The 12,414-nt window shown below is 40.8% G+C and overlaps 1 protein-coding gene across 2 annotated transcripts in view; it reads left to right on the top strand.

Annotated features, from left to right (window-relative positions):
• The window catches only part of LOC130282380 (transmembrane protein 150A-like), a 179,465-nt gene that overhangs the window by 141,378 nt on the left and 25,673 nt on the right, over positions 1–12,414 (top strand). For both annotated transcript variants that reach the window (XM_056530572.1, XM_056530571.1), the window contains one exon: positions 7,226–7,353. In XM_056530572.1, the coding sequence (XP_056386547.1) occupies positions 7,226–7,353 (128 nt within the window). The remainder of the gene's footprint in view (positions 1–7,225; positions 7,354–12,414) is intronic.

The raw sequence follows: 12,414 nt of genomic DNA, 5'->3' as shown, positions 1-12,414 counted from the left end.
CCAATGTAGTGTAAATAATTTCAGTGATTCATATTAGATTTTATTGCTTAAGTAATATGAAGAAGGAAGTTGGCAGCTATTGTAACATTGTGTTGGGTAAGGCAGATGTGACAGTTAGGGTTTACATTAGGGAAATCCTAACGTGTTTTATCACTTTACTTCCCTTATATGTTGAGAACCATGATCCACATGTATTAGTTTGCCATCTAAACTCCTGTATGAACACACAATGAAGGGTGGTGGAATGTAGTAGTATATATCATAGGTTACTGCTGTGTGCCAGGTATACTGAAAATACTGAAGGCTTCTTCTATAGGCCTGGCCCTACTCGTGTGTGATCTCATGTAAATCTGCTCTTTGGCACAAGCCAGAACACACATTTTTTTTACGCCGCCCAATTGTTGTAATGATTTGCTCCTGTCTAAGAGATGGTGATAACAAGCCAGTGTGAATGTAGGAAAAACCATGGAAAACAATAGTTTATCATTGATCGTCTTTGGCGGTGTGAGGATGCAAAAGCCAACCATTAACCCATTGCTAGACAACATTGACTCTACTTCCAAGGCTATGAGGATTGTTTTGTTGGAAATGTCCAACAGATTCTCAGCTACAGTTTTCAAACAGTCTAGTTTTGACAGCAAGTGCTTGCTCTCTCCGCTGCTTCTAGCATTACGCTTTGCACTGGGGCCATCGGGAGTGAGCGCTCACAGAGTGTGTGAAAACTGGCCGCCCGCATCGCCGGTGTGCACTCTAGAAAGACTTTATTCTGCAGTAGAAAAGTCTCCACCCGCATGTAAGAAGAATAAGGGGCCTATGGGCTGGGACCTGTGTGTAAATCACACATTGGTCCCATGGCTGACATACAGGGTATAGGTGTGGCAGCCGTGGGGCATAGCCATGCCTATCCGACTGTTGCTGACCGTCTTATACAGCATTTTATTGCCTGATCAAAGCTGCTCGAAAGCAGCAAAAGGTATGCATGAGTTGTAATTGTTAACAACTTTGTACCCCCATAAACTAATCCCAGGATGACAAATAAGTGACATTTGCATTTTAAGCAGTGATGGACACTGATTTCAGTGGTTGGTTACCTGTGTGTGAATATGCATTCGTTTTAGAAAAATCACACTCTTGGCAGCATGATGTATGTAGTCTAGGGTTCCAATGTATTCACGAGATTCCAGTTTTTCCATCAGTGACAGGTGGATAAAGGCAGCTCACAACTCTCAACTCCTGCTGTGAGTTCTCCAAAACAACTGCTTGTTGATATATAAGCGTAAGTTAGCACTGCGGTTTTGTCTGTTTCACTGTGTCAGTTATGGTATGTTTCATTTTGCTGTATGCAAAAACGTCGTCAACTATGCTATTGTGTACGCCAAAAAAAGTATATGTTGCAATCATTTTTTTTCCCTTCATTATAATGTACGTCAACAGGAAGCAGATAGTGCTGTATGGCATACAGCAGCATCCCTTTTTAGCATCCGTTAACGTATATATTTTCCTTTTCAAGGTACCAAATGTATACATTAAGCAGAAACAAAAAGGCAGTGTGAACCCACTCTTAACAGATTGATAAAATCAGCACTTGTCACTACTATACAACTCTATCAAGGAATTATAGGTTAAACAAGCTGGAGAACTTGTATAGTTTACAAATCTAGGTCAGTATTGAATATACTATGTACCGTATATACTCGACTATAAGCCGACCCGAATATAAGCTGAGGCCCCTAATTTCACCCCAAAAACCTAGGAAAACCTATTCACTCGAGTATAAGGTCCATCAAGTTCAACCTATATCCCTACTGAGTCCCTCAGAGGAAGGCAAAAAACCCTCATACTAGAGGTAAAAATTCCTTCCTGACTCCAAATATGGCAGTCAGAATAAATCCCTGGATCAACGTTCTGTCCCTATAAATCTAGTATACATAACCAGCGATGTTATTACTCTCCAAAAATGCTTCCAGACCCGTTTTGAACTCTTTTACAGAGTTCACCATGACCACCTCCTCAGGCAGAGAATTCCAGTCTCGCTGCTCTTACAGTAAAGAACCCCCGTCTGTGCTGGTGTTGAAACCTTCTTTCCTCTAAACGTAGAGGATGCTCCCTTGTTATAGATACAGTCCTGGGTATAAATAGATCATGGGAGAGATCTCTGTATGACCCCCTGATATATTTATACATAGTTATTAGGTCGCCCCTAAGCCTTCTTTTTTCTAAACTAAGTAACCCTAATTCTGATAATCTTTCTGTGTACTGTAGTCCTCCCATACCCCGTATTACTCTGGTTGCCCGTCTTTGAACCCTCTCCAGCTCCACTATATCTTTCTTGTACACTGGTGCCCTGTACTGTACACAGTATTCCATGTGTGGTCTGATTTGTACAGCGGTAGATTTATTCCCTTGTCATGGGCATCTATTGATGCATCCCATTATTTTATTTGCCTTGGCAGCAGCTGCCCGACACTGGTCACTACAGCTAAATTTACTGTTAACTAAGACTCATAAGTCCTTTTCTATGTCAGTCTTCCCAAGTGTTCTCCCATTTAATACATAATCCCAGCCCGGATTTTTCCTCCCCATGTGCATTACCTTACATTTATCAGTGTTGAACCTCATTTGCCACTTCCCAGCCCAAACCTCTAACCTATCCAGATCCAATTGTAACAGTGCACTGTCCTCTATTGTGTTTACCGCTTTACAGAGTTTAGTATCATCTGCAAAGATTGTTACTTTACTATTCAACCTATCTACAAGGTCATTAATAAATATATTAAACAGAACAGGACCCAAGACGGACCCCTGTGGTACCCCACTAGTAACAGTCACCCAATCAGAATAAGTACCATCAATAACCACCCTCTGTTTCCTATCACTGAGCCAGTTACTTACCCACTTGCACACATTGTCCCCCAGCCTGATCCTTCTCATTTTATGCACCAACTTTTTATGTGGCACCGTATCAAATGCTTTGGAAAAATCCAGATATACGACATCCATCGATTCCCCCTGGTCCAGTCTGGAGCTCATCTCCTCATAGAAGCTGATCAGGTTAGTTTGACAGGACCGATCCCTCATAAAGCCATGCTGATATGGAGTCATGCATTTATTTGTATCAAGATATTCCAAAATAGCATCTCTAAGAAAACACTGAAACAATTTACATACAACAGAGGTTAAACTAACAGGTCTATAATTCCCGGGGTCACCTTTTGTTCCCTTTTTAAATATTGGTACCACATTTGCTATGCGCCAGTCCAGGGGAACAGTCCCTGTTGCTATAGAGTCCTGGAATATTAAAAATAGGGGTCTGTCTATAACATTACTTAATTCATATGCGCATGTGCAAAGTAAAAACGTATACATTTTTCCCGCATGGAACCGTATACATGTGCGTTTCCCATTGACGTCCATATTAAAAAACGTATGCAGTTGCAGTACGGTTTTTAAACCGGAGTCCAAACCGTGGTTGACCACGATTTTGTCTCCGGTTTAAAAATCATACTGCAACCGCATACGTTTTTTTTTTAACATGGATGTCAATGGGAAACGCTCATGTATACGGTTCCATACGGGAAAAACGTATACGTTTTTACTTTGCGCATTCGAATCCTAAAGTCCCCACCCAAGACCCCTCCCATTAAAAACGTAAAAAAATTTCAAAAACGTATGTTTTTTTTTTTCTATAAAAACTGACGGAACTGTATGCACTTTTAAAAACAATATACTGTTTAAAAACGCATACGGTTTACTTTTTTCCATACTGTTCCATCCATTTTTTGCCATACGGTTTTCTTTAGAAAAACGGATTGAAAACAGTATGGCAAAAACGTGATGTGAACCTAGCCTTAGACTGGTGACCTGTACTGAGGATTTTACCTTATCACACTGTATTTCACCTGGCATTTCATTTTCCTCGGTGAATACAGTGGAGAAGAGTTTGTTTAATATATTTGCTTTTTCCTGATCCCTGTTTATAATTTCTTCCTCATCATTTTTTAAGGGGCCTACACTTTCATTTTTGACCTTTTTGCTATTAATATAGTTAAAGAACATTTTGGGGTTAGTTTTACTCTCTTTGGCAATGAGTCTTTCTGTATTTATTTTTGCGGCTTTTATTTGTTTTTTTTTTACATATTTTACATTTTTTCTCTATAGCTTTTTAATGCTTCTCCACTGCTGTCCTGTTTTAGTATTTTAAATGCTTTATTTTTGTCATTTATTGCCCCTTTAATGTTTTTATTCATCCATATTGGGTTTTCTTTTATTTCTGACCCTTTTATTCCCATAAGGTATATATTTATTACAGTGATAATTTAAGATATCTTTAAAAGTATCCCATTTAGTGTCAGTATTCCTGTTTTTGAGGACATTATCCCATTTTATATTGTTAAGGGCTTCTCTGAGCTGATCAAACTTTGCCTTCCTAAAGTTCAATGTTTTTGTGGCCCCTCAAGAGATTCCCTTATTGAAGAACAAGTTATAATGTATTATATTATGGTCACTATTTCCCAGGTGTCCTTTTACCTGCACATTAGTTACTCTGTCAGGTCTGTTGGTTAATATTAAGTCTAGTACGGCGCCCCCTCTGGTCGGGCTCTGCACCATTTGGGACAGATAATTGTCTTTAGTTATAGTCAGAAATCTGTTTCCTTTATGAGATTGACAGGTCTCAGTCTCCCAGTTTATATCAGGATAGTTAAAGTCCCCCATTATTATCACATCATTTTGATTTGCTGCTTTGTTTACTTGCCTCATTAATTGATCTTCTGCCTCTTCCGTTATGTTTGGTGGCTTATAACAAACCCCTATCAGTATTTTTTATTTTTATCTCCATATATTTCTACCCATAATGCCTCCACATTATCGTCCCCCTCCCATATATCCTCCCGCGGCCTTCAGACTTGATTTCACATACAGATAAACTCCTCCCCCTTTCCGTTTTGTCCGATCCTTCCTGAATAGACTATAACCCTGTATGTTGACCGCCCAGTCACATGTATCATCCAACCTCAGACATCAACCACTCCAGTTCATCAGTTTTATTGGACAGACTTCTAGCATTAGTTATCATGCAATTCAATGGTGTATGTTTTTTCTTAGTGTGCCACACTAAGCATGGACAACGGAAAGAGGAAAAAAAGAGAACTGTCTTAGGACTTGAGAACCAAAGTTGTGGAAAAATATCAACGACCTCATGGTTACAAGTCCATCTCCAGAGATCTAGATTTGCCTTTTGTTATGGATATTGAAATTATGTGTTTTTACATTCAAAATAAGTGGAGCTGCAGACAGGATTATCACCCTAGAACCGCAACACCTTTGTCCACAGTGCGCAACATTATCAAGAAGATTGCAACCCATGGCACTGTAGCTAATCTCCCTGGGTGTTGACAGAAGAAAAATTGATGAAAGGTGTCAACGCAGGTTAGACAGGATGGTGGATAAGCAGCCCCAAACAAGTTCCAAAGATATTCAAGCTGTCCTACAGGCTCAGGGAGCATCAGTGTCAACACGAACTATCCGTCGACATTTAAATGAAATGAAACTCTATGGCAGAAGACGCGGGAGGACCCCACTGCTGACACAGAGACATAAAAAAGCAAGACTATATTTTGCCAAAATGAACTTGAGTGAGCCAAAATCCTTCTGGGAAAACGTCTTGTGGACAAATGAGACCAAGATAGAGCTTTTTGGTAAAGCACATCATTCTACTGTTTACTGAAAACGGAATGAGGCCTACAAAGAAAAGAACACAGTACTTACAGTGAAATATGGTGGAGGTTCAATGATGTTTTGGGGCTGTTTTGCTGCCTCTGGCACTGGGTGCCTTGAATGTGTGCAAGGCATCATGAAATCTGAGGATTGCAAATGGATTTTGGGTCGCACTGTACAGCCCAGTGTCAGAAAGCTGGGTTTGTCTCTGAGATCTTTGGTCTTCCAGCAGCACAATGACCCCAAACATACATCAAAAAGCACCCAGAAATGTATGGCAACAAAGCGCTGGAGAGTTCTGAAGTGGCAAGCAATGAGTCCAGATCTAAATCCCATTGGACACCTGTGGAGAGATCTTAAAATTGCAGTTGGGAAAAGGTGCCCTTCTAATGAGAGACCTGGAGCAACTTTCAAAGGAAAAGTGGTCCAACATTCCGGCTGAGAGGTGTAAGAAGCTTATTGATGGTTATAGGAAGCGACTGATTTCAGTAATTTTTTCCAAAGGTTGTGCAATCAAATATTAAGTTAAGGGTGCCAATAATTTTGTCCAGACTATTTTTGGAGTTTGGTGTGACATTATGTCCAATTTTTGCTTTTTTTCCTCCTTTTTTGGTTTAGTTACAATACACACAAAGGGAATAAACATGTGTATAGCAAAACATGTGTTACTGCAATCCTTTTCTGTGAGAAATACTTAATTTTCTAGAAAAATGTCAAGGGTGCCAACATTTACGGCCATGACTGTATATAGTAAAAAGTCTGATTTTCAATTCCAATAGTAATATATATGTGACAGCTAGAGACTATACAACACAAATGGATTTTTAGCAATCTGTTGTAGTCATTTTAGAATCTCATTAGTTTTAGCTCAAGTCTCTGATAATACTTTAATGTTAAAACGTATACAAGTTTCCCAGCAAATGTTAGTGTTTACTGTAATGTTCTGAAGACTGTGTGTATATACAAAGAAAGGCTTGTGGCGTGATGTGGCCTGGGGCATAAGGACTTATTGTTTTGGACTTTTTGCATGTTAAATTATGTGTGTCTTTGTGCTTTCATAGTGAAGTCTGAATCTAGGGAAATCAGCAGACTTGGAAAATCACCAAAAATCAAATATCGTTTTGTGAACCTTGTGGTGAATGTAGACCAACAATAATATTGTTGGTGAATGTGTATTGGGCATATAAACCTATGCCCCTATAAGTGGGTGCCTATAGTGGAGTATTATTATATTATGTAAATAATAATGTACAGCATTCTCAGGTTTAGGCTCCTTTTGTGTAAAAACTGTACTTAGACACAGCTACTTCATAAAACTTGTATGAAAGTAGTTTTGATCTTGAGAACTGAAGAATGACACAGCTCTGCCAAGAACAGTTATATTTGTTATTCTGAAAATGTATACTCTGCTTTAAACCCAGAGACTGATTGTGACATAATTTTTCCACTCTCCACATATAAAAAAAATATTTTCCATGTTTGGCTAACCTTTGCAATTTTTGCTTTGCAGTGATGCTCATCGGTCTGTTAAGATACGCCCATGTAATTGAACGGTATGGTCCCTCGTTGCTAAATACTGTAGCATTTGTGTTGGGATGGATTTGTGCAGCTGGACTCACCATGGTTGGTAGTTTTCAGGTAAAGTAATTCAGTTCTTGTCACATTTTATTGTTTTAGTTTATTTTGTATGTCGGCCAGTATGTGCTGTTAAATTCTATCTACGCATACTGGCTAACTGCTAAAGTGGGAAAGGTCAAAAGCCATCATCACTTCTGAAGCTTTTACAACCCATACTAAAAACCAGGGGCATTTTTAAATCCATATTTTATGAGCACCTCACCCACATAAATGTAGCAAAGGAGATATACATGCATATTTTAATGAGGACCCAAAGTTTTGTACATGAAATTGGCTGCTCGCAATTATTTGGAATCATCATGCAAAATGAATACCTATGAACTAAAAATAAACATTAAATACAATGACCACATTTAGGATAACATTTGAGGTCTATTGTTCTCTACCAACACTGGTGATATTTTAGTTAAAGGAGAACGATGGCGTAACATTTTCCATTTCTCCTGTGCCCGGGCTGCAAAAATTTTTTTTTAAAACTAACTTTAACTCCCCTTCCTACATTCCCCCATTGCGCATATATCGGCATCCCGGGCCTCCAGCGCTGGTCTTCTTCCTGGCTCCTGGGCTCGGTGACTCATACTGCGCTCAGCATATCGCAGCCCCAGCAATGTCTCACCTTGGCCGGTGATAGGCTGAGCGCACTGTCCTGTAAGGAGTCCGAGCAGCAGGGAAAAGTCGGGGCCCAGGCTCCTTACATGACAGTGCGCTCAGCCTATCACCGGCCGGGGTGGGACATCACTGGGGCCTGCGATATGCTGAGCTCAATATGAGTCACCAAGCCCAGGAACCAGGAAGCAGACCTGCCCCGGAGGACTGGGACTACGATATCTGCGCAATGGGGGAATGTAGGAAGGTGAGTTAAAGTTACTTTAATGAGAGTTGCACAAACAACGTAGGCCCATGGGATACTCTGCTTATGTAACTCAGGGAGTTACATAAACAGTGTGGCTACACAGTTTGCATAACTTCCATTAAAGTCTATAGGACTTCCACACATTGGCTACTTTCGGCTTTCCCGACCACCTCTGGCCCCTGCAAACAGGCTGGAGGAGCGAAGAAAGCCCGAAGTAGCAAACTTGGGCAACCTCTTCTTAAGGCAACTGAAAATTACAGATGCACAACGGACACCGATTGGTCCCATAGGCTTTAAATTGGGTCCTTCAGATTTCTATCTGGTGTTTGTTGTTTTGCGGGAGTTGAATGGAGAAAAAAATTGATTTGCAGCATTTTTTTCTTCTCAGCTTATGTCTTGTCATTTGAACAGAGTCCCCTGAAGAGAGCTCCAAAGCTGGCGTGGACGAGACTTTTTCCTGAAAAGCTATCGAAAGTGCAGGGATACTTCATAAATTTAATCTAAATGGGAACCCATTCAGAGCAGATCTTACTAGGTCTTATTTTACTTTAGTATTTGAGGGATGTTTACCGGAAAATCTGTCTCATTGTTTTAGGAATTCTATTCTTGCTATTAGTCTCAGTTTAGACGCCAGATGATTGGACTCGCCGGACTGGCAGAGACAGGGGAACGCATCTTGCTGTGTTCCCCCGTCCAGCGATCACAAACAATGGATGCCGGATGATGCACAACTGAGGCACTTCTGGCACTACAGTGGGTGCATCAGTTGTGGCAATTTTCAGCCAGTTTCGCCGGAGCCAGACGCCGGATATATGTAACTCTAACCTTAGACATATATCCATGCTCTGATGACTGGACATGCTCTTTTTTAGGTTTTAGCACAGGTGCCAATCTGGTCAGGGAGCTTGTGTAGGAGAGGAGAGGTACATATTGTTAGTAACTATATCAGTACATAGAGGATGTCCATTTTAATACGTAATGGAAACTAGAGAGTGAAATCTGTGCCTTCTGTGCTTATACCACCAGGGTGCAAGCACATTAATGCTTCATCTAACAAATGATGACTGTAGGTCCAGGATTCTGTGCAGCTGATCCCATGTGCAAATGGTTATAATATAGCATAGCTACTAGGAACCCACTGAGTAAAAAGTGGTTGGCTGCCAATATCCATATCATGTCATTGCACTTTCTTGAGTGTATTGGATACTGCAGAAGGAGTTGTTTCTGTCAGACATCAAAGCCTATGATCACTGCACGTGTGGTGTGTTTGGTCCTCATTATACACAGCGTGAGCTAGCAGCGGAGCCATGTGCATTCTTAACCACAGGAGGGAAGGGGAAGTATGTCTGTCAGACTGCATGCTGAGACTGCTTGTAAAAGGATGAGGCAGGAACACACACCCTTATGTGTAAAGTGCAGGGGAGCTGACTTGGCTGGAATACTAAGAACACCGATGAAATCACATTCTGTAAAGGGGAATGGCTCATGTATTTAATTTGTTTTGTTAATTCGATTTTAATCCATAGATTTGATATATTAGTGTGATTTAGTTCTCGTGCCCAGCCAGTGCTTTCCGCATACACTCCTGCATGTTAGCTATCACCTACATTCCTTTCTTGGAGTAGAAACTCCTTTCTCTGGTGTAGTAGTCACTAAAGACCAGGGCTGGTGCAAGGATTTTTGTCACCCCAGGCAGTAGCTAATATTACCTCCTCCTTTACTCCACCCTTTGACATGCCCCACCTTACTACTGGGGGTGACACACTGTAACAAGCCCCCTCCTCATGTAATTAGCTTGCTACTTTGGTGACACACTGTAACAAACCTCCTTCTCATGCTGCTGGCTGAGCAAGTGTTTTGGATGCTGGTTGTCTAACTTTCTTGTGGCAAGCAGAGTGGCGACCCTCCATCAAGAGGGCGCTCTAGGCGGCTGCCTATTTTGCCTATAGGGAGAGCCGGCCCTGCTAAAGACACAGGGACGTGATAACTAGAGTAAGATACATAATGGACATTGAGGGGCTAAGACATAGGAATAAGCAGGTATATATCTATCTCAACCAGTGTTTCCCAACCGAGTTGCCTCCAGCTGTTGCAAAACTACAATTCGCAGCATGCCCGGACAGCCTTTGGCTGTCCGGGCAAGCTGGGAGTTGTAGTTTTGCAGCAGCTGGAGGTGCCCTGGTTGTGATAAGCTGGTCTGTACAGTGAGGCAGCTGGGTGACTGCATTGTAAGACTTGGTGCCACGACCTCCATGACTATATTTTCGGAGCCGCCCTTTCTAAAGCTCAGCTGTGGAAATGGCATATTGCGGCTTTAACAAATAAGATATTATGCAGCGCCTCAACATTTATGCAAGTCTAATGATTTCAGGGGAAATGCATTCATTTATGTTAAAATGAACATATCTGGGAAATATTCTTAGACATCTTCATTTTGACCATCTGTCTTTTCCCTTTTGGATTTTTTTTACATACTAATAAATAGACCAACAATATTTCCCAGAAAACCTAGGCATGAATTTTTAACATGCACTTCTGCTTTCTTCTGGTTTATGGCTCTGTCTTTATGCTTCTTTTTTTTTAATGGATTTGTTGTCGTACGGATATTGATTTTAACACCTTGCCCCTTTTAAGTAAGCCTGCCTTTTCTTTACACTGATATTTTGGGTTTGCATTATATGTCAAAGCTGTTGTGGTGAGCTTGGGGGATGTAGGGTGAACAGGGGTGTTGCAGGGTGTAGGCATTCACCCTTGATTGTCGTGACGCCAGGGTGCGGGCTTCCTCTAGATATATAAATGTCCTACCACCACCCGTCCCAAGAACGATAGGGAGGAATAAAGGATTGTCCACAGCAGAAGTAGTAATAAACTGGAAATAACTTTACTGCAGATTTTATGCAGATGATGATAACAGTCTTTTGCAGGAGGACCGGGACTTAGACTCCGCACAGGTTGGCTAGGACTTTGAGGTAAAATAAGCTTTGATTTTTGCTGTACGCTGTTCCACTGAATTTAGGGGTATGTGGTTCAGTAGTCACGTAGGATTGGTGAGATTTGAGTCGTATTAATTCACGGTTTAGAATGCGCTGAAGTGGAAGGCTTCAGGCCTAGCTTGTCTTGTAGCTGTGATAACAGATCTGCTTTCTTTCATATCCAGGATACAAGAGAGAGATTATTGGATACAGCGCCCTTATATACTGAAGGGGCAGGATCAAAGCTTATTGGTCCCCAAACCTGTCAGTCCTAAACCAAGGCATTATGGTTACATCACATGACACATGTCCTTGAACCTTCTCCATACATCACGTGACCAAAGGTCCTGTACATAAACTACAATATAATAAAATATATTAAATATATACACTTTTAAATAGCACAGTGAGGCGACTAGTGGTTAACCCACCAGGAAGGCCCTACCAGCGTGGAGGAACTCTGACTGTGGGGACTTACGACAAAGGTACGGGACCAAGTCCAGTACCGGGACACCACACTGTTGTCAATATTGCTACCATATTGAACCACAATAAAGGGATGGATGTGGGGAGATTAATAAAACAGTCTAGTTATCAGATCATTTTAATTTGGTTTATGAGTTATGTAAGAGTGTGTGCAAACCTGGTACATCTTTAAAACTGTGAAGTCTAAATTTTAGACCATTTTTTAAGTTGGCTTCCTTTTAAGACAGGAATTTAGGTCCATTTTTAGCACACAGTAGCCTGGATTGATCAGTCTGCCCAATTTTGGAGTCATTTGTGCAAAAAAAAAAAAAAAAACTGGCACGTTTTATGACACATTAACACATTTTCAAACAAAAGTACTCCAAAAGAATAAAAATGTATGCCAGACTCAACAATGGGGCAGGGCTTAGTGGAAAGCAGGTGAAGGTTTGCACAAAGTAGGCGTGGCTTACATGCACACAGTGGCCTAGATTTATCAAGCTGTCTAGTAAAAAAAAAAAAATCTGAGCTGTGGTTGGCTGCTAATAAAAATAAAAATAAAAATATATATATTTTTATGAATCTGGGCCTCTGTGTGCATTTAAGCCAAGCCTATGTTGTGTGAGCATTGACCTGCTTTCCACTAAGCCCCGCCCTTTTTGTTGAGTGTGGCTCACATCTCAAATTTTTTTTTTTTTGTAATTTTGTTTGAAAATGCATCTAATAATAAAACGTGCGAGTATTTTGGCACAAATGAAACCAAAATTCTGG

The sequence above is a fragment of the Hyla sarda genome, chromosome 7 (assembly GCF_029499605.1).
Source record: "Hyla sarda isolate aHylSar1 chromosome 7, aHylSar1.hap1, whole genome shotgun sequence".
NCBI classification, from domain to species: Eukaryota; Metazoa; Chordata; class Amphibia; order Anura; family Hylidae; genus Hyla; species Hyla sarda.
This window is presented reverse-complemented; position numbering and strand designations above follow the sequence as displayed.